This window comes from Eleutherodactylus coqui, chromosome 1 (assembly GCF_035609145.1).
Source record: "Eleutherodactylus coqui strain aEleCoq1 chromosome 1, aEleCoq1.hap1, whole genome shotgun sequence".
Classification (NCBI taxonomy): domain Eukaryota; kingdom Metazoa; phylum Chordata; class Amphibia; order Anura; family Eleutherodactylidae; genus Eleutherodactylus; species Eleutherodactylus coqui.
In genome coordinates this window covers 7340978-7368846 of record NC_089837.1, presented here as the reverse complement: position 1 = coordinate 7368846, position 27869 = coordinate 7340978, and the positions used below count along the sequence as shown (strand labels likewise).

Here is a 27869-nt window from a genome sequence, read left to right as displayed (position 1 = left end):
GTTGATCACAAATGTTGATCCAGGGATTACTCTGGCTGCCATTATGGAGTCAGGAAGGATGTTTTTTCCCTCCATAGGAACTAATTGACTTGCTGTTTTTTTTTTTGCCTTCCTCTGTACCAACAAAGGAGGGTGGGGAGTTGAAACAGGCTGAACTAGATAGACATTGTCTTCATTCAGCCTAACATACTTTGTTACTATGTAAATCTCTCATCTGCTTCTTCCCTCCAGTAAACGTGTTCTTGTGTTGAGGTCCTGTCTCCATAGGATAATGTAGCACTTTGGGAAGAATATACACCCTAAAAGTCCAGCACATGAGGTGAGTATGGCAAATATCTCCACAGCCACCATGTATTTCCCTCTGGTGCTCAGATAAGCTGGGATCATGGCAATCCAGACACTACAGAACACCAGCATGCTGAAGGTGATGTACTTGGCCTCATTAAAACTGTCCGGTAATGTCCGAGCTAAAAAAGCCATAATAAAGCTAACAGCCGCCAAGACCCCCATAAAACCCAGGACAGAGTAGAACCCAATAACACAACCTTCATTACACTGCACAATGATCTTTCTCTGATAGGAATGAGTGTCCAGCTCCAGGAAGGGGGGCGCTAGAGCCAACCAACCCATACAGATTATTACTTGGATGGATGTGCAAAACACCACCAAAAAATTAGTCCACTTGTTTCCAATCCAGTGTTTCCAGAAACTGTCAGGCTTGGTGGCTCTGAAAGCAATGGAAACCATGATGGTCTTGGCCAAGACACAAGAAACGGCTACTGTGAAGAGGATTCCAAATGAGACCTGACGTAGTATGCAAGTGAGGTCCACGGGATGTCCAAGGAACGAGAAGACACAGAGGAAGCTCAGCATGATGGAGACCAGAAGGAGGAAGCTCAGGTTCCTGTTATTGGCCTTCACGATGGCCGTGTCTTGGTGCAAAATAAAAGCAACAAGAATCATGAATGTAAGGAAAGAAAATATAGTAGAGACCAGGGAAATAACCAGGACCATTGTGTCATCTGTGTAGGAGAGAAATTCCAGCCGCTTTGGCACACAATGGTCCTTCTTCTTGTTGGGCCAATCAAGGTTTGTACATTTCATGCAGGTTTCACTGTCTGGAAAATCAAAAAATAAAAACCATAAATATTCAGTATCTGAAGAATCATCAATATATCGTTAGTCCATAATCATCAGTGGAGCACACCTATGCGTAAGGTTTTCATACCTGTAATGTTGGAGATTTCTCCTGAGGAGCACTGGACACAATTGTAGCAGCAGGTATGGATTTTGGAGTGGGAGACTTTACGAGTTCCTGGTAAACAGTTCTCTGAACATTGAGATGCAGGGATCTTGGGAGAAAGACAATTTACTTTGCATGAGTAAACTTCTAGAATGATCTATGTTTCCTGTGCAATAATTTTTTCACAGTCCATATAACCATATCCAATACTTTTCTATGATGGGCGTGTAAGGGATTGTACACCATGCTGGAATGTCTCAAATACTCGTTGATGTAAACAAAAATTTTTATTATTTGCGCGTGGAAGCACACAAATGTAATAGAAACCACATAGTCTTGTAGATATATCTTTTAACCCGTTGCAATCCAATATATATATTATATAACGTATGTATATATATATATATATATATATATATATTTATATATATATATATATATATATATATATATATATATATACACATACATATGAAAAGGCACAGACATGGCGTGATTAATAAAAACAATTAATTAAAACAATACTAGAACAGGATGAGTAGCAGAGTAAATATTTAACTTGTCGGGTGAAAATTTTATGGTCTCTAAATTGGTGTTAGGGGGTCACCAGGCCAGAGTGTTATCTCTGCTATAGATTTCTCATATTCTCCAATGATGCATGAAGCCACTTACAATGTGGATTTCTGTCTTCAGAGTGTCAAAGATGGCTATAAATTCGCACTCCAAAATTCATCTGGGAGGTTGAGATTTAAAGTTGCCTTTTGATATAGTAACCTTCATATATTCTATGTTGTGTCTGTGGCTAGTAAAGTGCTCCGCCACAGGTAATTCAGTCTTTCCCTCTCTAATTGTGTGGTGATGAGATCTCATCCTTGCCAACACAACGGCTCCCCAAGAGGGCATTCACTGCACAGGATCAGGTACACAGCATTGGACATGGAACATGTGAATGTCCCTTGGATTTTGTAGTGCTGCTGTGTGTTGGGGATTTGTATCCTGTCCACGTTCCGTACATGTCAGCAGATCTTACAGCTCCTTACATTGCAGTGATAAGTTGCTTTTTGTGTGTCAGATGACAATGGACTCCTGATTATAAAGCTACTCAAATTTGCAGGTTGCCTGTAACACAGAGGGGAGAGTCCAGGAATATGGTGTTCAGATGGTCATTCTTGTGTAGGTATGGTGGAGTTTCTTTGGGGTTTTCCTTATCACCTCCGGATACGGATTGTAGGTCACAACTAGAGGTACACAGTCATTTCATTCCTTCTCTCTGTATTAGAGCAATTGATTCCTGGGTATCCTGGTGGCTCTTGTGATTTGGTCATCAATTGATGTGGGATGGTAGCCCCGATTTAAAAATGTTTTTTTTTTTTTTTATGATGGTATAGATGTACTTCTCTGTCTTTTTGGTTGAAGTAGATCCGGTTGTATCTGATAGCCTGGCTGTAGACAATCGACTTTTTGATGTGTTTAGGATGGAAACTGTCCCATCTGAGGTATGTGTGCCAATCAATAGGTTTTCGGCACAGGGATGTTTGTACTGAGTTGTTTAAAATTTTTATGGTGGTGTTTTATGGTGAGTAGCTTAATGTCAGGTTTGTCATGGGATGGAATGCCTTACATCTCATGGAATTGTATTAGTTCTTGGTCAGAGCTGGTCCAGATGATTATGATGTCATTAATGTAGCAGAAGTAGACAAATGGTTTGATGGAGCAGGAAGCCAGAAGGTCACTTAGCAGTTTTGACATGAAAAAGTTGGCGTATTGCGGTGCCATTTTACTGCCCATGACAGTTCCAGTGAGTTGCAGGAATATCTCTATTTCAAAATAAGAAAAGATTGTGTGTTGTTCATCCTCAAACACAATTATTTCCTCTTTTGGCAAATAGATATACCATGAAAGTTAGTATATTAAAAGGTATCTTCAAATCTCAATGTCATAGAAGAATTTTGTAGTACAGGTTTATAACTAGAGATGAGCGAACGTACTCGTCCGAGCTTGATGCTCGCTCGAGTATTAGGGTACTCGAGAGGCTCGTTACTCGAGACGAGCACCACACGGTACTCGAGTCAATTCCATTTCCTTCCCTGTATGTTTTGCACCATTTTCTGGCCAATAGACATGCAGGGAAGGCATTACAACTTCCTCCTGTGACGTGCCAGCCCTATCCCACCCCCCTGCAGTGAGTGGCTGGCGAGATCAAGTGACCGCGGAGTATATAAAGCAGTCCCGCCCGCTGCTCGCCTCAGACACACACTGGGAGAGATTAGGGAGAGTGCTGCTGCTATAGGGAGAGTGTTAGTGTCTACAAGAACCCCAACGGTCCATCTTAGGGCCACATCTGACCGTGTGCATTACTGTTGTGGCTGGTTGGGAGCAGTTTTGCACAATTTTTTTTTTTCATCTCGGGCTGAGCAGGCCATTACAGCTATAGCGTTCTCAGTCTGCAGTCTATTATGCAGAGTATAGGGGCAGTGCTGGTCAGGCAGGGATAGTGGTAGTGTACAATTCTGTCAACAAGTACCCCAAAAAAACTTCTCCTTAGGGCTACCTGTAAGTGTGTGCATTACTGTTGTAGTGGCTCACTATTAGCCAGCTAGGCCTTTCTGTAGCCCAGCGTATAATTTTTTCGGACCACAGTGTGCGTTACATAACCGCTGTGACCCTCCAAGTGCAGGCCAATAATTGCCAATTTTTTTACACCGCTGTGTGCGTCCCATCAACTTCACGCACAGCGTGCAGCAACAGCCGCTGATAGAGCGAAAGACATATACATGCTATCTAGGCGGCTGTTTTAAAAAAAAAAAAAAAAATGAACAAAACACTCCTTAGGGCTACCTGTGCGCGTGTGCAGTTTACTGCGTGGCAGCTAGGAGTTGTACTTGCTCACTATTAGCCAGCTAGGCCTTTCTGCAGCCTAGCGTATAATTTGTTTGGCCTACAGTGTGCGTAACATAACCGCTGTCAGCCTCCAAGTGCAGGCCAATAATTGCCTAATTTTTTACACCGCTCTGTGTCTGCTGTATTCTGTGTAGGCCCAGAGGATGTGGCCGTGGACGCGGGCGAGGACGCGGAGGTTCAAGTGAGGGTGTGGGCACAGGCCGAGTTCCTGGTCCAGGTGAATCACAGCCGGCTGCTGCAGGATTAGGAGAGAGGAAAGTTTCTGGGGTCCCCAGCTTCATATCACAATTTATGGGTCCACGTGTTGGACCTTTATTACAAAATGAGCAGTGTGAGCAGGTCCTGTCGTGGATAGCAGAAAATGCATCCAGCAATGTATCGACCACCCAGTCTTCTACGCAGTCCACTGCTGCAACTCTGAATCCTCTCTCTGCTGCTCCTCCTTCCTCCCAGCCTCCTCAGTCCATGAAAATGACACATTCTGATGAGCAGACAGACTCCCAGGAACTGTTCTCGGGCCCCTGCCTTGATTGGGAAAAAATGGTTCCTCTCCCACCTGAGGAGTTTGTCGTGACCGATACCCAACCTTTGGAAAGCTCCCGGGGTCCGGGTGATGGGGCTGGGGACTTCTGGCAACTGTCTCAAGAGCTTTCAGTGGGCGAGGAGGTCGATGATGATGAGACACAGTTGTCTATCTGTGAGGTAGTAGTAAGAGCAGTAAGTCCGAGGGAGGAGCGCACAGAGGATTCGGAGGAAGAGCCGCTGGACGATGAGGTGACTGACCCCACCTGGTTCGCTAAGCCAACTGAGGAGAGGTTTTCAGAGGGGGAGTCAAGTGCAGCAGCAGGACAGGTTGCAAGAGGCAGTGGGGTGGCCAGGAGTAGAGGCAGGGCCAGAGCGAAGACTCCCGCAACTATTTCCCAAAGCACCCCCTCGCGCCAAGTCACCCTGCAGAGGCCTAGGTCATCAAAAGGTGTGGATGTTTTCAGTGAGAGCGCTGACGACCGATGAACAGTGGTGTGCAACCTGTGTCGCGCCAAGATCAGCCGGGGAGCCACCAGTACCAGCCTCACCACCACCAGCATGCACAGGCATATGATGGCCAAGCACCCCACGAGGTGGGACGAAGGCGGTTCACCGCCTCCGGGTCACACCACTGCTTCTTCCCCTGGGCCCCAACCTGCCACTCAGATCCAACCCCTCTCTCAGGACACAGGCATGAGTGCCTCCGGGCCTGCACCCATACCCTCACCTCCACTGTCCTTGGCCCCATCCAGCAATGTCTCTCAGCGCAGCATCCAGCTGACGCTAGCGCAGGCCTTGTAGCACAAGCGCAAATACACCGCCACGCACCCGCACGCTCAAGCTTTAAACGTGCACATTGTGAAATTGATCTGCCTGGAGATGCTGCCATACAGGCTTGTGGAAATGAAGGCTTTCAAAAACATGATGGCGGTGGCGGTCCCACGCTACTCGGTCCCCAGTCGCCACTATTTTTCCCGGTGTGCTGTCCCAGCCCTAAACCAGCAATCTCCCGCAACTTCAATCGTGCCCTCACCAACGCGATTACTGGAAGGTCCACTTAACCATGGACACGTGGACAAGTACTGGTGAGCAGGGCCAATATATCTCCCTGACGGCACATTGGGTGAATTTGGTGGAGGCTGGGACCGAGTCAGAGCCTGGGACCGCACACGTACTACCCACACCCAGAATTGCGGGTCCTTCCTCCGTTCTGGTATCTGCGGTGGTCTATGCCACCTCCTCTAAACCCTCTCCTCGTCCTCCTACGCAACCTCTACCTCTCAATTAAGAAATGTTAACAGCACGTCGCCAGCAGTCGGTAGAGCGCGGCAGCACAATGGTGGGCAAGCGTCAGCAGGCCGTGCTGAAACTACTCAGCCTAGGTGACAAGAGGCACATGACCCCCGAGCTGTTGCAGGGTCTGACTGAGAAGACCAACATCTGGCTTTTGCCGCTGAGCCTCCAACCGGGCATGGTCGTGTGTGACAACGGCCGTAACCTGGTGGCAGCTCTGCAGCTCGGCAGCCTCACGCACGTGCCATGCCTGGCCCACATCTTTAATTTGGTGGTTCAGCGGTTTCTGAAAAACTACCCACACTTGTCAGACCTCCTTGGCAAGGTGCGCCGGGTCAGCGCACATTTCCGCAAGTCCAACACGGACGCTGCCACCCTGCGGACCCTGCAACATCGGTTTAATCTGCCAGAGCACTGGCTGCTGTACGACATGCCCACATGGTGGAATTCTACGCTCCACAAGTTGGCCAGGCTCTATGAGCAGCGTAGAGCAATTGTGTAATACCAACTCCAACATGGGCGGCATAGTGGGAGTCAGCCTCCCCAATTCTTTACCGAGGAGTGGGCCTGGATAGCAGACATCTGCCAGGTCCTCAGAAACTTTGAGGAGTCTACCCAGATTGTGAGTGGCAATGCTGCAATCATTAGCATCACCATTCCTCTGCTATGCCTGCTGAGAAGTTTGCTGCAAAGCATAAAGACTGACGCTTTGCGATCGGAACAGAAGATGGGGGAAGAGAGTATGTCGCTTGATAGTTAAAGCACCCTCATGTCTATATCTCAGCGCGTTTTGGAGGAGGAGGAGGAGGAGGGGGAAGAGACAGCTGGGCCCACTGCTGAGGGAACCCATGCTGCTTGCCTCCCATCTGTTCAGCGTGTATGGCCTGTGGACGAGGAGGAGGAGGAGGAGGAGGAGGAGGAGTAGGATCCTGAAAGTGATCTTCCTAGTGAGGACAGCCATGTCTTGCGTACTGGCACCCTGGCACACATGGCTGATTTCATGTTAGCCTGCCTTTCTCGTGACCCTCGCGTTAGATGCATTCTGACCACTACGGATTACTGGGTGTACACCCTTCTCGACCCCCGGTATAGGGAGAACCTTTCCACTCTCATTAACGAAGAGGAAAGGGGTTCGAGAGTGATGTAATACCACAGGGCCCTGGTGGACAAACTGATGGTAAACTTCCCATCTGACAGCGCTAGTGGCAGAAGTCGCAGTTCCGAGGGCCAAGTAGCAGGGGAAGCGCGGAGATCAGGCAGCATGTTCAGGGGAACACTCTTCAAGGCCTTTGCCAGCTCTATGGCTCCCCAGCAAGACTCCGTCACCACTCCCCAGTCAAGGCTGAGTCGGAGGGAGCACTGTAAAAAGATGGTGAGGGAGTACTAAGCCGATCGTACCACCGTCCTCTGTGATGCCTCAGCTCCATGCAACTATTGGGTGTCAAAGCTTGAGACTCTTTATAATTTGGGATCCCACAGGCTCCAAATTGTCAGATCCTACAGAAATACTCTTCGGCTAAGGCTGTCCCATTTGCTTCAGTGACTCCGCACATATTGGAGCATTGGACCAATATTCAAATTTGATATCTTTCTTTTATTTTGTCCCTGCTTATTTTAAAAATCTGCCTTGTTGTGTATTCATACTGCATTTCCTTATGCTCCCATGTTACAAACTTTTTTGTATATCTTTGTACATATCAGGTATCTTGCCCTGATAGACTTTTTCTAGATTAAATCTGCAATTTAGAAGTCTGCCTTGTGCATTTTAAAAATGAATCATAACGTCATAGATTATGTTCATAATTCATAGATCGTGTTTCAGTTTACAGATATCAAAACTGGTGGTGGCAGCGTGTATTTGTATGAGCATTGTAGAGCTGTGGAGTGCGTTAGAATGGAATAGGTGGATGATTTGAGCTTTCGCTTTGCATGTGTGCATAAGCCTGGGAAAGCTGGGTATAAATTAGACAGTATTCTAATGACTTCAAGCTTTCAATACTGTTAGAATGATCGAGGACAGAGGCTCCTCTGGTCTGCTATGTGACAGATAGCATAAAACTTTCACATCCTTATTAGTGGACTCATCTACTCATCCTGTTCTGGTATTGACTTAAGTGCAAATTAATCACACCATGTCTGTGCACTTTCATGTGTATGTGTATAAATATTTATGCCTCTTCGGATCTGTTCCATTAAGCCTGAGAAAGAACCCTATGTAAATTTTAAAGCTTGCTGTAACATCATGTATTTTTGTTAGCCATTAAAAGGTATCATATCTACAAGATTACTTGGTTTCTCTTGCTGAGAACAGTCATATTTTGCTAACATAATTCCAGACTTTTTTCTCTTTGCAAATATAATAATTACAGTCTCTAGAAGGGCACCGTAAACTAAATTTACAGTCTCTCAATTAAGTATGCCAAACCTGGCTGATGATTCCTGCCAAACCATTCTATGCCACTATGCGTGTAAGAGAGACTATTTCCTACCACAACATACTCTGCTTTTGCATTATTCACAGGTTTTAACCAGCCACTTGTACTTTATGTTGATGTCCTTGTGCCTCCATCTGATTCTAACATTAACGCTGACCACTCACAGCTGCATACATTTATGGTTGCAGGAAAAAGTAAGTGAGCCCTTTGTACACCCCTAGATCTCCACATTGATTACTAATAAAATGTCATCTCATAGTTAATTAAGTCACAATTATGGACAAAATCGGACTAAACTAAAAACACACATATATTTGTACATGTGCTTAAATTGTTATTGCTATGGGACCATTGTGAATAAACTACTTCCTAAAGACTTGTGGATGATATTCCACAACATTTCTTGGTGATTCCGATGTGACTCCAAAAATTTCTACCCTTCAAAGAGAAATGAAAAGGGGTAGATAAGGGGAGATAAGCTGTAAGGGTCATTCTTACTTCAGTTTCCAAGTTTTACTCTTTAGCACAGTAGCTCTCCTATATACTAGCTCTCAGGAACCGTATACTCAGTTCTGGTGTGTTGGATCTCCTCACTAACTAGTCAGAGATACTTTGCACCTCTACTCTAATATAACATATACTGCTGTCTGACACAATGGGTTCATTTTAGCCTCCATCATATAGGACCATATGGTGAGTCAAGAGAAATGTTTTGTGGTTGACCCGGAATATGGCTGATTATATCATTCTAGTAAGTGACCTATAACTGTGACCACAAGTCCAGGACCAGAGGATTTTTCAGGATTTATTAGCTCAGTCTTCCAGTCCAACTTCCCTCCTCTCTCTTTTGACTAGAGATCCTACATTTCTTGCCCAGATTACCATAGTCTCACCTCGCTGACCCTGTTCTTCCACAAGATCCGATCCACTTTGATATTAAATGCAGCATCATTTAGTTTTGTTGTTGTAGAATCAATATATTTTACGAGCACCGATCCATTCTGTGAACTCAGCCAATTCACGATGGAATATTGGGAGATGAAATCTCCATTGTCGTAGAATAGCAGATTTCCAGTATTATCTTTCTGACTTCCCAGGTATCGGTGAAGCTGGAAGAATGAAGGAGGGAAATGTATCTGGTTATTTCCAGGAATCCCTTCACATATGTGTAATGTCTATTTGTGTTGAATATAAGGATTAAAGATGAGCGAACACCAAAATGTTCGGGTTCACGTTATTCGAAACGAACTTCCCGCGATGTTCGGGTGTTCGTTTCGAATAACGAACCCCATTGAAGTCAATGGGCGACCGGAACATTTTTGTATTTCGCCGATGCTCGCTAAGGTTTTCATGTGTGAAAATCTTGGCAATTCAAGAAAATGATGGGAACGACACAGCAAGTTCTCCTCTGCCACAGCTGTAACAGCTGTGGCAGAGAAGAACGATGTTAGCCCATTGAATTCAATGGAGCCGTCAATACAGCCGACTCCACTGAATGCAATGGGCTGCCGGCGATCGCGGGATGAATTGTCGGAAAGGGGTTAAATATATAAGCCCTTTCCTGCAATTCATCCAGAAATGTGTAAAAATAAAAAATATATATATACTCACCTGGTGCCGACAGACGGAGTTCAGCGCGGCAGGCTGCAGTTCTCCTGAACTGCTCTGAACAGCTGTGAGTAGTATTCAGCAGCCGGGGATTTAAAATCCCCGCCTGCTGAATAAGATGCCTCTGAATGGTCACAGCCTGACCAATCAGAGGCAGCCCTCACTCACCCATTCATGAATTCAGGAGAACTGCAGCCTGCCGCGCTGAACTCCGTCTGTCGGCACCAGGTGAGTATATATATATTTTTTATTTTTACACATTTCTGGATGAATTGCAGGAAAGGGCTTATATATTTAACCCCTTTCCGACAATTCATCCCGCGATCGCCGGCAGCCCATTGCATTCAGTGGAGTCGGCTGTATTGCCGGTTCCATTGAATTCAATGGGCAAACATCGTTCTTCTCTGTCACAGCTGTTACAGCTGTGGCAGAGAAGAAGGATTTGTCTTCTATATGTTCTCAATGGGGTTGGCGCTGCTGCCGCCGGCCCCATTGAGCGCATATAGAAAAGATTTCTCAGGGAAGAAAGTTAAAGTAACCCGAACATCCGAACATCGTGTGGTGTTCGTTACGAATAACGAACATCCCGAACACCCTAATATTCGCCCGAGCATCAAGCTCGGACGAGTACGTTCGCTCATCTCTAATAAGGGTACAAGCCAAAGAAGACACTTCTCCAGATAGGAAAGATGCCTTTCTGCAGACAGGCTGTTTTGGAGTGTTTGTGCCTTGTCAGTGCAGAGCAGGATATTGGTTCCTTGTGTGAGAGGCCTTGGATGTGGGTCTGAGGGGATATTGTTTCTTCTGAAGAAGCGCAAAGAGTCGATGTTACGTTCATGTGTGAGAGGACCCTAAGACATAGTGTGACATGACAAGCAGTGAAGAACCTGTGAACTGTCTATATCATATATAGTATAGAAAAAAAGGGAAAAACCTTTATCCAGCTGTACTCTGTCGCAGGACCTCAAGAGCATATAGGGAATAAGCTTCCACAACGGCCGGTAATAATGAGCCAAGTTTACTCCCATAAAAATAAAACAGAATAATAACAGGTTTATAGTACCTCTACTATCGGGTAAGCAACGCGTTTCTGCGTCATCTGACGCCTTTATCAAGCATATAATCCTTATACCCAATCTCATATATATATATACAAAACATACCCTAATCAAAGATCCATATGGGGGACATCTGATTCCATCCCTTAACCACGCTAAACGCCATCAAAGCGTGTATGGGTGAAGGGCGGAAGCTAAAGTGGTTCCGCTTTCATCATCCAATGGATGCTGAAGCGCACCTGCGTTCCACATAGATAGCCTTCCATGCAATGTAAAAAAGATCCAAGTAATGCGTCATCACGCTGTAGAGGAGGACGCATCGTGGATGAGGTTATCACGCTCCTGAAAGGAGCGCGCGGGGCTTGTCAATGCTCTGTGTAAATAACAACGTGCCGCGTCATCACGCTCTGCTCCGAGGTCCGCAGTGACTTAATTAGTCACGCTTCAGATGGAACGCACGGAGCGTGTCAATGCACGCTATAGACTGACAGTTTAGTTAATTGATCATAGATGGAGCACACGATGCATGTCAGTCTGTAAAACACCCTGGATCTATTACCATACGTTACAGATGTTTGGGAATTGCCCACATTATATGTCAATTATCTCTTTCAACAGCTGGTGATACATTAACTTAATACCATACCTACAAACCCTATCTCCCAAATGGCAACTCCTGGTTCCCATGCAAAGGGTGATCAATAGATTATTCTAATAAAAAATATATATAGGGGAATTAAGTCACTGCGGACCTCGGAGCAGAGCGTGATGACGCGGCACGTTGTTATTTACACAGAGCATTGACAAGCCCCGCGCGCTCCTTTCAGGAGCGTGATAACCTCATCCACGATGCGTCCTCCCCTACAGCGTGATGACGCATTACGTGGATCTTTTTTACATTGCATGGAAGGCTATCTATGTGGAACGCAGGTGTGCTTCAGCATCCGTTGATGAAAGCGGAACCACTTTAGCTTCCGCCCTTCACCCATACACGCTTTGATGGCGTTTGGCGTGGTTAAGGGATGGAATCAGATGTCCCCCATATGGATCTTTGATTAGGGTATGTTTTGTATATATATATATATATATATATATATATATATGATTGGGTATAAGGTTTATATGCTTGACAAAGGCGTCAGATGACGCAGAAACGCGTTGCTTACCCGATAGTAGAGGTACTATAAACCTGTTATTATTCTGTTCTATTTTTATGGGATTTAACTTGGCTTACTATTGTGGAAGCTTATTCCCTATATGCTCTTGAGGTCCTGCGACAGAGCACAGCTGGATAAAGTTTTTTTCCTTTTTTTCTATACTGTACTATCCCAATTTTTTCTGCCAGAGAATTGGGGTTTTCTTTAGAGCTGCTGCTCTCCAAAAAAGTTTATATTGTGTAGGATATCAGACACACATATATTTTTGGGATGATACGGAGGATCCTGACTAAAGATACCTATTGAAGGCTTACTTGGATTCCAGGTGTAGGCGGGACACAAAAAAATTTTTTTTGCTGTTCCGCCCAACACCGGGTAAGTGGAGTGGATTCACTATCTATTATTTTACCCAAGTGCAAGGCGCTCTTCCTAATTTGTGTCTCTATATCATATATAAAGATTCCATGGAGATGACAAGTTTATTATTAGAGTTTATAATTAGAGATGAGCGAGCCCACTGGTCCGAGCTTGATGCTCGTTCGAGCATTAGGGTGCTCGAGATGCTCGTTACTCGAGACGAGCACCACGCGGTACTTGAGCCAATTGCATTTCCTTCCCCGCATGTTTAGCACCATTTTCTAGCCAATAGACATGTGAGGTAGCCATTACCACTTCCTGCTGTGACTTGCCCGCCCTATCCCACCCCACAGTAGTGAGTGGCTGGTGAGATCAAGTGATCGCGAGTACTTAAAGCGGTCCCGCCCGCGACTCGCCTCAGACGCATGCTGGCAGAGGTTAGAGAAAGTGCTGCTGCTGACATAGGGAAAGTGTTAAACTAGGATCCAGTCTTCAAGAACCCCAACAGTCCTTCTTTGGGCTACTCATGCTTCATAGTGTGCATTACTGTTGTGGCTGGCTGGGAGCACACAGAGCAACACAGAGTGTTGGGGCACAGCCACTTTTATAGGGAAAGTTATACACTATACAGTCCTGATCCTCCGTGCCAAATACCCCAAAGCTCCTTCTTAGGGCTACATCTGACCGTGTGCATTATACTTGTGGCTTGCTGGGAGTAGTAGGGAGTGTATTACGCATCTAGGCCAGTTCCCAGCCTTTCAGTAATAGCGTTCTCAGGCTGCAGTGCCATACAACCAGCTCTCACCGTGAAACAGCACTCTAACATCTCCTAGCCTACTGCAAGTGACTTCATTTATACCACTCTGTGTCTGCAGTGCATTAGACAGAGGTCTCACCGCTAAACAGTACTGTAATATTTCCTGGGCCACTACAAAATATTTCAGCTCTGCCGCTGTGCAGAGTGTTCCACAATACCTTTTCCTTGGTGGGGTTGAAATAGCCGCAGTTACCAGCACTAGCCACTGGCTTTAGAGTCTTCTCCCACTCCACACAGCCTCTATAATCTACAAGTCCCTGCGAGCGGTAAATTACCCCTAGGTATCAGCGCAAGACAGCGGGTTACTTTTTCCTAGTCATAGCATAGAGCCTCCGCTATCTACAAGTCTCTGTGTGCGGTGAATTAAGCCACAGTTGTTAGTGCTGTACAGTGGGGTAATTTATTTGGCCCCTGCTATATTCTTTATCCGCCATGATGAGGAATAGGGGTAAGGGTCGAAGATGTGGACGTGGATGCGGATGTGGACGTCCAAGTGAAGGTGTGGGTACAGGCCGAGTTTATGGTCGTGGTGATTCACTGCCGGCTGCTGCGGGATTAGGAGAGAGGCAGGATTCTGGGCTGTCCAGCTTCATATCACAATTTGCGGGTCCGCGTGGCAGACCTTTATTGCAAACAGAGCAGTGTGAGCAGGTCCTGTCGTGGAATGCAGGAAATGCTTCCAGCAATGTATCGACCACCCAGTCTTCTACGCAGTCTACTACTCCTGGCCTAGGGACTGCAACTCTGAATCCTCTGGCTGCTGCTCCTCCTTCCTTCCAGCCTCCTCACTCCATGAAAATGACATATTCTGATGAGCAGGCAGACTCCCAGGAACTGTTCTTGGGTCCCTGCCATGAGTGGGAAAAAATGTTTCCTCTCACACCTGAGGATTTTGTCGTGACCGATGCCCAACCTTTGAAAAGTTCCCGGAGTCCGGGTGATGAGGCTGGGGATCTCCGGCAACTGTCTCAAGAGCTTTTTGTGGATGATGACACAGTTGTCTATCAGTGAGGTAGTAGTAAGGGCAGTAAGTCCAAGGGAGGAGCACACATAGGATTCAGAGGAAGAGCAGCTGGACGATGAGGTGACTGACCCCACCTGGTTTGTTAAGCATACCAAGGACAGGGCTTCAGAGGGGGAGGCAAGTGCAGCAGCAGGACAGGTTGGAAGATGCAGTGGAGTGGCCAGGGGTAGAGGCACGGCCAGAATGAAGAATCCCCCAACTGTTTCCCAAAGCACCCCCTCGCGCCAAGCCTCCATGCAGAGGGCTAGGTGTTCAAAGGTGTGGATGTTTTTTAGTGAGAGTGCGGACGACTGACGAACAGGGGTGTGCAACCTGTGTCGCACGAAGATCAGCCAGGAAGCCACCAGTACCAGCCTCACCACCCCCCAGCACCCCTGGGACTTGGACGAAGGCCATTAACCATCTACGGGTCACATCACTGCCTCTTCCCCTGTGCCCCAGCTTGCCACACTGATCCAATCCCCCTCCCAGGACACAGGCACGAGCGCCTCCGGGCCTGCACCCATACCCTTATCTCCACTGTCCTCCACTCCATCCAGCAATGTCTCTCAGTGCAGCGTTTAGCTGTCGCTAACAGAAGCATTGCAGCGAAAGCGCAAACACGGCGCCACCCACCCTCACGCACAAGCTTTAAACGTGCACATAGCCAAATTAATTAGCCTGGAGATGCTGTCGTACAGGCTTGTGGAAACGGAGGCTTTCAAAAACATGATGGCGGCAGTGGTCCCCCGCTACTCGGTCCCCAGTCGCCACTATTTTTCCTGGTGTGCCGTCCCAGCCCTACACCAGCACGTCTCCCACAACATAAATTGTGCCCTCACCAACACGGTTACTGGGAAGGTCCACTTAACCATGGACACGTGGACAAAGACTGGCGGGCAGGGCCACTATATCTCCCTGACGGCACATTGGGTGGATTTGGTGGAGGCTGGGACTGAATCAGAGCCTGGGACTGCTCACCTCCTACCCACACCCAGAATAGCGGGTCCTACCTCGGTGCTGGTGTCTGCTGCGTTTTATGCCACTTCCTCCAAACCCTCCCCCTTTTCCTCCTCTGCCACCTCTACCTCTCAATTAAGAAGTGTGAGCACGTCGCCAACAGTCGGTAGCGCGCGGCAGCACAGCGGTGGGCAAGCGCCAACAAGCCATGCTGAAACTAATCAACTTAGGTGACAAGAGGCACACGGCCCCCAAGCAGTTGCAGATTCAGACAGAGCAGGCCAACCTTTGGCCTTCGCTGCTGAGCCTCCAACCGGGCATGGTCGTGTGAGACAACGGCCGTAACCTGGTGGCGGCTCTGCAGGTCGGCAGCCTCACACACGTGCCATGCCTGGCCCACGTCTTCAATCTGGTGGTTCAGCGGTTTCTGAAAAACTACCCCCACTTGTCTGAACTGCTCAGCAAGGTGTGCCGCGTCTGCGCACATTTCCGCAAGTCTACCAGGGACGCTGCAACCCTGAGGACCCTGCAACATCGGTTTCATCTGTCAGAGCCCCGACTGCTGTGTGACGTGCCCACTTGCTGGAATTCTATGCTGCACATGTTGGCCAAAATGTACAAGCAGCGTAGAGCAATAGGGGAAAACCAGCCGTAACATGGGCGGTGGAGTGGTAGTCATCCTCTGCAATTCTTTACTGAGGAGTGGGCATGGATGGCAGACATCTGCCTGGTCCTTGGAAACTTTGAGGAGTCTACCCAGATGTGACCGGCAGTGCGGTAATCATTAGTGTTACCATCCCGCTGCTTTGCCTGCTGAGAAGTTTGCTCCAAAACATAAACGTCGACGCTTTGCAGTTGGAACAGGACACAGGGGGTGACAGTATGTCACTTCATAGCCAGACCACCCTCAAGTCTATATCTCAGCATGTTCTGGAGGAGAGGGAGGAGCAGGAGGAGGAGGAGGAAGAGACAGCTGGGCACACTGCAGAGGGTACCCATACTGCTTGCCTCTCATCTGTTCAGTGTGTATGGGCCGTAGAGTAGAACAGGAGGAGGAGGATCCCGAAAGTCATCTTCCTAGTGAGGACAACGATGTGTTGCGTACTGATACTCTGCAACACATGGCTGACTTCAAGTTAGGCTGCCTTTCCCATGACCCTCACCATTCTGGCCAACACGGATTACTGGGTGTACACCCTTCTCAACCCACAGTTTAAGGAGAACCTTTCCACTTTCATTCCCGAAGAGAAAAGGGCTACGTGAATGATGCAATACCACAGGGCCCTGGTGGAAAAAGTGATGCTAAACTTCCCATCTAACAGTACTAGTTGCAGAAGATGCAGTTCCGAGTGCCAAGTAGCAGCGGGGGCGCGGAGATCAGGCATCATGTCGAGCGCAGGCTGGAGAACACTCTCCAAGGCCTTTGCCAGCTTTATGGCTCCCCAGCAAGACTGTGTCACAACTCCCTAGTCAAGGCTGAGTTGGAGGGAGCACTGTAAAAAGATGGTGAGGGACTACGTAGACAATCGTACCACCGTCCTCCGTGATGCCTCAGCTCCATACAACTATTGGGTGTCAAAGCTGGACATGTGGCATGAAATTGCGCTGTACGCCCTGGAGGTGCTTGCCTGCCCTGCCGCTAGTGTCTTGTCAAAGAGCGTGTTTATTGCAGCTGGGGGAATCATCACGGATAAGCGTACCCGCCTGTCAACTGCCAGTGCCGACATGCTTACACTCAAAACGATGAACAAAGGCTGGATTTCCCCAGACTTCTCTTCTCACTGGCGGAAAGCAGCGGAACCTAATGATTCTTTTCACTGCAACAGGAGAAAAAACCATTCTCTATCACCAGAAAAAAGGGGGTATAAGCTTTGTCAATCACTCTCGGATATTATTACTCCTCCTACTCCTCCTCCTAAAACAGCATGTCATCACGCTGAACTGCCAATTTTTCTGAGGCCCAAAAGGCTCTGTTTATAAATTTTTTTACAATTTTTAAAAGTTTCAAAAGTATTGATACTTTAACAGAAACCTATTTTTTTCACAGGGCTACCTCCAGGCTCTGTTACAAATTACGCAACAGCGAGTTATGGGTTTCACCTGCCCTCGCGGTTGAGCGATTTTTCAGGGGTGCACTTGTACTCTTAGTACACCAATTTTTCTGGCCCTTGCCTATACTGTTATCTAACTAATTTTTACGGCCTTCGCCTACACTCTTGGTAACAACATTTTTTCAGGTGTTCGCCTACACTCTTGGTACACCAATGTTTCGCTTATACTCTTGCTACAGAAATGTTAATGGGGTCTGCCTATACTCTTTCTACAGAAATGTTACTGGGGTCCAACTATAATCTTGCTACAGAAATGTTACAGGGGTCTGCCTATACTTTTGCTACCAAAATGTTACTGGGGTCTGCCTATAGTTTTGGTACACCAATGTTTCAGGGGTCCTCCTATACTTCTGCCACAGGAATGTTACAGGGGTCTACCTATACTTCTGCTACAGGAATGTTACTGGGGTCCGCCTATACTTTTACTACAGAAATGTTACTCGGGTCGACCTACACTTCTGCTACAGGAATGTTACTCGGATCCACCTACACTTCTGCTACAGGAATGTTACTGGGGTCCACCCATACTCTTGCTACAGAAATGTTACAGGGGTTTGCCTATAATTTTGCTACAGGTATGTTACTGGGGTCTGCCTATACTTTTATTACAGAAATGTTACAGGGGTCTGCCTATACTTTTGCTAGAGGAATGTTACAGGGGTCTGCCTATACTTCTGCTACAGGAATGTTACTGGGGTCTGCCTATACTTCTGCTACAGGAATGTTACTGGGGTCTGCCTATACTTCTGCTACAGGAATGTTACTGGGGTCTGCCTATACTTCTGCTACAGGAATGTTACTGGGGTCTGCCTATACTTTTACTACAGAAATCTTACAGGGGTCTGCCTATACTTCTGCTACAGGAATGTTACTGGGGTCTGCCTATACTTTTACTACAGAAATCTTACAGGGGTCTGCCTATATTTCTGCTAGATGAATGTTACAGGGGTCTGCCTATACTTCTGCTACAGGAATTTTACTGGGGTCTGCCTATACTTCTGCTACAGGAATGTTACAGGGGTCTGACTATACTTCTGCTACTGTAATGTTACTGGTGTCCGCCTACACTTTTACTACAGAAATGTTACAGGGGTCTGCCTATACTGTGGATGCCCAAAGACTACCCATTGCAGTGTTTTACCTATTTGGTACAAATACACTGACTGAATAGGGCAGAATTGTGGGCTGAGTCCAAGGTCCTTGGCGGGGTGAAACTGTGCCATGTTTGGGCACTCTGATTTCATCCTATATAATACTATCATTGTGGACTGAAAGCATAGGCGAGCCCAAGTAACTCAAAGACTTCCCCTTGCGGTGTTGAGCTATCTGACACCTACACAGAATGAATAGTGTGTGGACACATGGATTTCCTATTGCTATGTAACTCGTGGCACCTTGGGTCACACAAGGTGGAAGCTAGGACCAAGCCTGCCCCAGGGTCTACTCACGTACTTTCCACACAGACTATTGCGGGTCCTAGCTTGGTCATGGTGTCTTGGCCTTGAAAGGCCACCTCCTCCTCTTACTTGGGGTCAGGGGATCAGCACTGGGCAACATGCATTTTCCCTTGTGTTACCACAGTTATCTGAGGAACTGGTTTGGGCCAAACAAAAGGAACGTTACTGCATTAATGAGACGGTCACAGCTACACTAGCATCCGAGTCCGCTTTATGACCACGATTACTGAGGCTGTGAGCCGTGGTGGAGGTCCTTGGCAGGGTGAAACTTCCTTGTTTGGGTGCTCTGATTTCTTTATGTGTAATACTTTCCTTGGTTTCCAGGGGCTCGTCTATGCTGTGGGTGCACATAGACTTCCCATTGAGTTGTATTACCTGTCTGGCCGAAACACACTGACTTACTATGGCAGAAATGTGGGCCGAGGCCAAGGCTCTTAGCAGGGTGAAACTCTGCCATATTTGGGTGCTGTGATTTCTTTAGGCGTAATATCATCTTTAATTTCCTTGGGCTCACCTATGCTGTGGGTGCACAAAGACTTCCCATTGCGTTGTATTACCTGTCTGGCACAAACACACTGACTGACTAGGGTAGAAATGTAGGCAGAGGCTCTTAACAGGGTGAAACTCTGCCATGTTTGGGCACGCTGATTTCCTCAAGTGTAATACCATGCTTGAGTTCCTTGAGCTTGCCTATGCTGTGAGTGCACAAAGACTTCCCATTGCTGTGTTTTACCTGTCTGGCACAAATACACTGACTGACTAGGGTAGAAATGTGGGCCGAGGCCCTTAGCAGGGGGAAACTCTGCCATATTTGGGTGCTGTGATTTCTTTAGGCGTAATATCATCTTTAATTTCCTTGGGCTCACCTATGCTGTGGGTGCACAAAGACTTCCCATTGCGTTGTATTACCTGTCTGGCACAAACACACTGACTGACTAGGGTAGAAATGTAGGCAGAGGTTTTTAACAGGGTGAAACTCTGCCATGTTTGGGCACGCTGATTTCCTCAAGTGTAATACCATGCTTGAGTTCCTTGGGCTTGCCTATGCTGTGAGTGCACAAAGACTTCCCATTGCGGTGTTTTTCCTGTCTGACACAAATACACTGACTGACTAGGATAGAAATGTGGGCTGAGGCCCTTGGCGGGGGTGAAACTCTGCCATGTTTGGGCACTCTGATTTCTTCATGTGTAATACTTTTCTTGGGATCCAGGGGCTTGGATATGCTGTGGGTGCACAAACACTTCCCATTACTTGTAGTAACCTTCAGTATAGACTGTGAGTTATCCAAAAAGAATTGTGGACCAATCTTGCAGAGAAAAATCAGCTCCTCACAGAGATTGATGAATGCATGGTGTTTTATGAGGCTCTGAAGATGATATATAGGTTTTTTTACACAGAATTCAAAGTCCCTTGCACGGTGTAGATGGTCTAACACTTCTAGAAGACAAGACATCTATCCTAAATCAGTGGTCAGCACCAACACATGGTACAGGACTCAGCAATACATTGCATCCCAAAACAGTCAGAGGAAACAGAACTTAATGAGATCCCCACCTTGGAGGAGACATCAAGGCTAGCAAACAGCTGAAAAGTGGCAAGGCAGCAAGAACTGCTGAAATTCCACATGAGGTTTGGGTACATGGTGGTTCAGTGTTACACACTAAAGTCCATCTGCTGTTTGTCTCCTGTTAAAGGGGTTGTCCTGCGAAAGCAAGTGGGGTTAAGTACTTCTGTATGGCCATATTAATGCACTTTGTAATATACATCGTGCATTAAATATTGGCCATACAGAAGTTATACACTTACCCCCTCCGGTGCTGGCGTCCCCGTCTCCATGGCTCCGTTTAATTTCTGTGTCTTCTGGCTTCTTTAGACGCGCTTGCGCTGTGCGGTCTTCTGCCTGGTGAATGGGGCCGCTCCGGCACGCTCGCGCCATAGAGCTGGTCTGCGCGTCGTCATCGTAGCTCAGCCTCCATCACGTGGTGCCGATCAGCCAATTAGGTAGCTGTATTGGCAGTGGAACGCAAGGAAGGAGAAGACAATCCATGGTGCACCATGGGAGAAGACCCGCGGTGCACCATGGGAGAAAACCGCGGTGCATCATTGGGAAAGTACCGGCGGCCATCTTTAAAAGAAGAAAAGAAGATTCTGCGCGAACTGGGAAGGAGGTAAGCGATTTTTTTTTTTTTTTATTTCAAACGGTATTGATTTTAACGGTGCAGAATGCGGGGGTAGGTTGAAAAAAAAAATTGCATTTCGCCGCGGGACAACCCCTTTAAGAACAAAGCAAATTATCCCAGGACCACTGAGATGCCCTCATAATCACCCTATATCTAATATAAATAAGCCTACATGCTTTTTCTTGCACCGCACTTTGACCAGTCTGCCTCACCTTAGGACTTTTGTGTCATTCAATTCTTTAGATCTTGACCGCAGCCATAAAATCCAAACTTTGAGGCAAAACAAAACTTGAAATAGTGCTCCATAGTTTAGAAATCCAATAAGAGAAAAAAAAGAAAGGAGGTGGTAGATTGACTTACCAGGTGCCAGATGAGACACACCCTGCCCAAGGGGACCCACCGCCACCCAACATCCAAGAACGCATATATCAGTAACCCGATGTTCCAGTGGTATACCGGAGAGCCAGCTTGAATCAGTTAAGACTAGAGATGAGCGAGCACTAAAATGCTCGGGTGCTCAGTACTCGAGTCGAACTTTCCGTAATGCTCGAGAGCTCGTTTCGAGTAACGAACCCTATTGAAGTCAAACGGGGCCTCGAGCATTTTTGTATGGGACCGATGCTCCGCATAGGGGATGATTTGTGAAACACCAGAAAACCTCAGAAAGTCATGGAAACACCACAGAAACGGATAGGGAAGGGCAGGGGCAGCATGCATGGCTGCATCTGAGTCTCCCAGGTCCCACACTAAGCCACAATAGGGGCAAGAGTCTGGCGGTCACCCCCCTAAGAATTTACATCGGACAAACCCTCATTAACAAGGCACACCTCAGCTAAGCACCACACTACCTGCAACCAAGGACAATCACTGTCTGCGGGTGACACCGCTGCCTCTTCTCCTGGGTTACATGCTGCCCAACCCCCCGCACAACCCTGCGTCCACAGCACACACAAATTTTCCCTGCGCAGCGTTCAGCTGCCCTCATGCCACACGCTGGCTGCATAGCCACACCACCCTCATGTCTATTTATAAGTGCGTACTGGATGAGGAGGAACCGGAGACTAACACTACAGAGGGTTGGCATGGCTAGGCAGCGACCCTCTTCGAAAGTGCGGGCGATAGCCCACAATGCTGTTGAGAATTGATGATAAATTGCGTACGATCATCATTCCAATCCCGTGCCACCTCCGTCACAAAATTGTCCGGAACCGCTAACGTGGGCATAAAGGGGACTCAGGTGCCAGTACTTCTACACATCTCCACAATGCAGCAGCACATACTAACACCAAAGATTGGTTTGCAGCAGGAGGTGTCGCAAAAGTAGCCACCACAGGTATACAGTGACCCTGTGAAAGTCTCATGAAATCACTAACGCTTCCTGTGGATGCTCCAATCCAGTATCTCGGATAACTGTGGTAATTTGTAGCACGAGAGATAATACATGCCGACCAACGCAGATCCCCAGACCCCAAGCAGCAGGGGGAGGTGGCATAATAAGCCCGAGAAACCATGACCGAGGTAGGAGCCACAATACTTTGTGTGGGAAGCACGTGAGCGGGCCCTGGGTCAGGCTCAGTTCCAGCATCCACCTTGTGTGACGCAAGGTGCCGTGAGTTACATAGCTATGGGAAATCCATGTGTCCTCACACAATTCATTCTGTGTAGGTGTTAGATAGTTAAACACCGCAATGGGAAAGCCATCTGCACTCTGCACCCTACCCTAGTCAGTCAGTGTATTTTTGCCAAATAGGTAAAACTCCGCAATGGGAAGTCTTTGTGCACCCACAGCATAGGCGAGCCCATGAAGCTCAAAAACAGTATTACACATGAAGAAATCAGAGTGACCACACATGGCAGAGTGTCACCCCACCCAGAATCTCGGCCCACACCTTTGCCCTAGTCATTCTGTGTATTCATGCCAGACAGCTGAACACAGCTATGGGAAACCTTTGTGCACCCACAGTTGGGGCAAACCCCTCAAACCTTTCTGTAGCAATTGTATAGGCAGACCCCCTCAAACCTCTTAGTAGCAAGTGTATAGGCGGACCCCTGAAACTTTTCTGTTGCAAGAGTATAGGCGAATCCCTCAAACCTTTTATTAGCAAGTGTATAGCCGGACCCCTGAAACATTTCTGTAGCAAGTGTATAGGCGGACCCCACCAAACTTTTAGTAGCAAGTGTATAGGCGAACCCCTCAAACCTTTTAGTAGCAAGTGTATAGGTGGACCCCGCAAACCTCTTAGTAGCAAGTGTATAAGCGGACCCCTGAAACTTTTCTGTTGCAAGAGTATAAGAGAATCCCTCAAACCTTTTAGTAGCAAGTGTATACACGGACCCCCAAACTTCTTAGCAGCAAGTGTACAGGCGAACCCCCCAAACCATTCTATAGCAAGTGTATAGGTGGACCTCCTAAACCTCTTAGTAGCAAGTGTATAGCCAGACCCCTGAAACTTTTCTGTTGTAAGAGTATAGATGGACCCCTGAAAATTTTCTGTTGCAAGAGTATAGGCCAGTGATGATGAACCTATGGCACGTGTGCCAGAGGCGGCACGCAGAGCCCTCCCTGATGGCACGTGCCACCTTCGGCCGCTCACCACGTTAGTGATTACTGGCAGGGGCCGCAGCTCCCTTGCCAGCGTTCACTCAGCAGCGCTGATCCCGGCGCACACAGTGTCGTCAATGTGCAGCCGGGATACCCCTCCCCTGCTGTCTCTCTTAGGTTCCACGGGAGCAGGGGGTTGAGGCGTCCTGAAGCACACTGTCATCACAGTGTGCACCCGGAATGGGCGCCAGCAGCAGCGCCGAGCAGAGTAGGAGGGGGTAAGTATATAGGTCTCGGTCTCACTATTACTACTGGGGCTGCTATGGGATGTCACCATTACTATTGGGGGCCGCTGTGGGGTGTCACCATTACTACTGGGGGCCACTGTGGGGTTTCACATTACTACTGGGGGCCGCTGTGGGGTGTCACCATTACTACTGGGGGCTGCTGTGGGGTGTCACTATTACTACTGGGGGCCGCTGTGGGGTGTCACTATTACTACTGGGGGCCGCTGTGGGGTGTCACCATTACTACTGGGGCTGCACTGGGGTGGGTCACTATTACCACTGGGGCCGCTCTGGGGGGTCACTATCACTGCTGGGATATGTTTACACGAGGTGAAAATGCTGCAGAATGTCCTCAGCGGAAATTACCATGGCAAATTCCACAGCATTTCCGCATCCAAAAGAAGTCAAAATCTGCACCTGGTCTATTTCCAAACGGCCCTGTTCTTTTAAGAACGATGGAGGTAAAAATCATATGTCGTCATAAGCCCCGCCCCCTGATGTGTTGCCACTTTGCAATAAATAAGTAGGCTTTAGGTTGCAGTTTGGGCACTCGATCTCTAAAAAGTTTGCCATCACTGGTATAGGCGAACCGCTCAGACCTTTTAGTAACAAGTGCACAGGCGGACCCCCAAAACCTCTTAGTAGCAAGTGTATATGCAGACCCCTGAAAAACTTTTCTGTTGCAAGAGTATAGCCGAACCCCTCAAACCTTTAAGCAGAAATTGTATAGGCGAACCCCTTCAACCTTTTAGTAGCAAGTGTATAGGCAGACCCCTCCAACCTTTTAGTAGCAAGTGTATAGGTGGACCCCCCAAACCTTTTAGTAGCAAATGTATGGATGGACCCCTGAAACCTTTCTGTTGCAAGAGTATAGCCGAACTCCTTAAACCTTTTAGTAGCAAGTGTATAGGCGGACCCCCCCAAACCTCTTAGTAGCAAGTGTATAGGCAGACCCCTCCAACCTTTTAGTAGCAAGTGTATAGGTGGACCCCCCAAACCTTTTAGTAGCAAATGTATGGATGGACCCCTGAAACCTTTCTGTTGCAAGAGTATAGCCGAACTCCTTAAACCTTTTAGTAGCAAGTGTATAGGCGGACCCCCCAAAACTCTTAGTAGCAAGGGTATAGGCGGACCCCTGAAACCTTTCTGTTGCAAGAGTATAGCCGAACCCCTCAAACCTTTTAGTAGCAAGTGTATAGGCGGACCCCTGAAACTTTTCTGTTGCAAGTGTATAGCCAAACCCATCAAACCTTTTAGTAGCAAGTGTATAGGGGGACCCCACAAACCTCTTAGTAGTAAGTGTATAGGCAGACCCCCCCAAACCGCTTCGTAGCAAATGCATAGGCAGACCCCTGAAACATTTCTGTTGCAAATGTATAGGCAAATCCCAGAAACATTTCTGTAACAAGAGTATAGGTGAACCCCTGAACATTTTCTGTTGCAAGTGTACAGGTGAACCCCTCAAAGCTCTTAGTAGCAAGTGTATAGGCGAACCCCTGATTTTTATTTTTTTTTGCAAGAGTATAGACGAACCCCTCAAACCTTTTATTAGCAAGTGTATAGCCGGACCCCTGAAACATTTCTGTAGCAAGTGTATAGGCGGACCCCACCAAACTTTTAGTAGCAAGTGTATAGGCGAACCCCTCAAACCTTTTAGTAGCAAGTGTATAGGTGGACCCCGCAAACCTCTTAGTAGCAAGTGTATAAGCGGACCCCTGAAACTTTTCTGTTGCAAGAGTATAAGAGAATCCCTCAAACCTTTTAGTAGCAAGTGTATACACGGACCCCCAAACCTCTTAGCAGCAAGTGTACAGGCGAACCCCCCAAACCATTCTATAGCAAGTGTATAGGTGGACCTCCTAAACCTCTTAGTAGCAAGTGTATAGCCAGACCCCTGAAACTTTTCTGTTGTAAGAGTATAGATGGACCCCTGAAAATTTTCTGTTGCAAGAGTATAGGCCAGTGATGATGAACCTATGGCACGTGTGCCAGAGGCGGCACGCAGAGCCTTCCCTGATGGCACGTGCCACCTTCGGCCGCTCACCACGTTAGTGATTACTGGCAGGGGCCGCAGCTCCCTTGCCAGCGTTCACTCAGCAGCGCTGATCCCGGCGCACACAGTGTCGTCAATGTGCAGCCGGGATACCCCTCCCCTGCTGTCTCTCTTAGGTTCCACGGGAGCAGGGGGTTGAGGCGTCCTGAAGCACACTGTCATCACAGTGTGCACCCGGAATGGGCGCCAGCAGCAGCGCCGAGCAGAGTAGGAGGGGGTAAGTATATAGGTCTCGGTCTCACTATTACTACTGGGGCTGCTATGGGATGTCACCATTACTATTGGGGGCCGCTGTGGGGTGTCACCATTACTACTGGGGGCCACTGTGGGGTTTCACATTACTACTGGGGGCCGCTGTGGGGTGTCACCATTACTACTGGGGGCTGCTGTGGGGTGTCACTATTACTACTGGGGGCCGCTGTGGGGTGTCACTATTACTACTGGGGGCCGCTGTGGGGTGTCACCATTACTACTGGGGCTGCACTGGGGTGGGTCACTATTACCACTGGGGCCGCTCTGGGGGGTCACTATCACTGCTGGGATATGTTTACACGAGGTGAAAATGCTGCAGAATGTCCTCAGCGGAAATTACCATGGCAAATTCCACAGCATTTCCGCATCCAAAAGAAGTCAAAATCTGCACCTGGTCTATTTCCAAACGGCCCTGTTCTTTTAAGAACGATGGAGGTAAAAATCATATGTCGTCATAAGCCCCGCCCCCTGATGTGTTGCCACTTTGCAATAAATAAGTAGGCTTTAGGTTGCAGTTTGGGCACTCGATCTCTAAAAAGTTTGCCATCACTGGTATAGGCGAACCGCTCAGACCTTTTAGTAACAAGTGCACAGGCGGACCCCCAAAACCTCTTAGTAGCAAGTGTATATGCAGACCCCTGAAAAACTTTTCTGTTGCAAGAGTATAGCCGAACCCCTCAAACCTTTAAGCAGAAATTGTATAGGCGAACCCCTTCAACCTTTTAGTAGCAAGTGTATAGGCGACTCCCTCAAACCTCTTAGTAGCAAGTGTATAGGCAGACCCCTCCAACCTTTTAGTAGCAAGTGTATAGGTGGACCCCCCAAACCTTTTAGTAGCAAATGTATGGATGGACCCCTGAAACCTTTCTGTTGCAAGAGTATAGCCGAACTCCTTAAACCTTTTAGTAGCAAGTGTATAGGCGGACCCCCCCAAACCTCTTAGTAGCAAGTGTATAGGCAGACCCCTCCAACCTTTTAGTAGCAAGTGTATAGGAGAACCCACCAAACCTTTTAGTAGCAAGTGTTTAGGCGAACCCCTCAAACCTCTTAGTAGCAAATGTATAGACGGACCCCTGAAACTTTTCTGTTGCAAATGTATAGGTAAACCCCAGAAACATATCTGTAGCAAAAGTATAGGTGAAGTCCTGAAAATTTTCTGTTGCAAGAGTACAGGTGAACCCCTTAAACCTTTCTGTAGCAAGTGTACAGGCAGACCCCCCAAACCTCTTAGTAGCAAGTGTATAGGCCGACCCCTGAAACTTTTCTGTTGCAAGAGTATAGCCGGACCCCTCAAACCTTTTTGTAGCAAGTGCATAGGCGGACCCTTCTAACCTTTTAGTAGCAAGTGTATAGGCGAAACCATCAAACCTTTCTGTAGCAAGTGTATAGGTGGACCCCCCAAACTTCTTAGTAGCAAGTGAATAGGCGGACCCCTGAAACTTTTCTGTTGCAAGAGTATAGGAGAACCCCTCAAACCTTTTAGTAGCAAGTGTATAGGTGGACCACCCAAACCTTTTAGCAGCAAGTGTATGGGTGGACCCCCGAAAATTTTCTCTTGCAAGAGTATAGGCGAACCCGTCAAACCTTTTAGTAGCAAGTGCATAGGCAGACCCCCAAAACCTCTTAGTA

The 27869-nt window shown here is 47.5% G+C and overlaps 1 protein-coding gene across 1 annotated transcript in view; it reads right to left on the bottom strand.

Moving 5' to 3' along the window:
* Positions 1-210: 210 nt before the first annotated feature.
* LOC136590510 (vomeronasal type-2 receptor 26-like) overlaps positions 211-27869 on the bottom strand; it is a 40329-nt gene continuing 12670 nt past the window's right edge. Inside the window, exons 4-6 of the mRNA XM_066588378.1 lie at positions 9291-9506; positions 1229-1352; positions 211-1118 (exon numbers count right to left, since the gene is read on the bottom strand). Coding sequence (XP_066444475.1) covers positions 211-1118; positions 1229-1352; positions 9291-9506 — 1248 coding nt within the window. The remainder of the gene's footprint in view (positions 1119-1228; positions 1353-9290; positions 9507-27869) is intronic.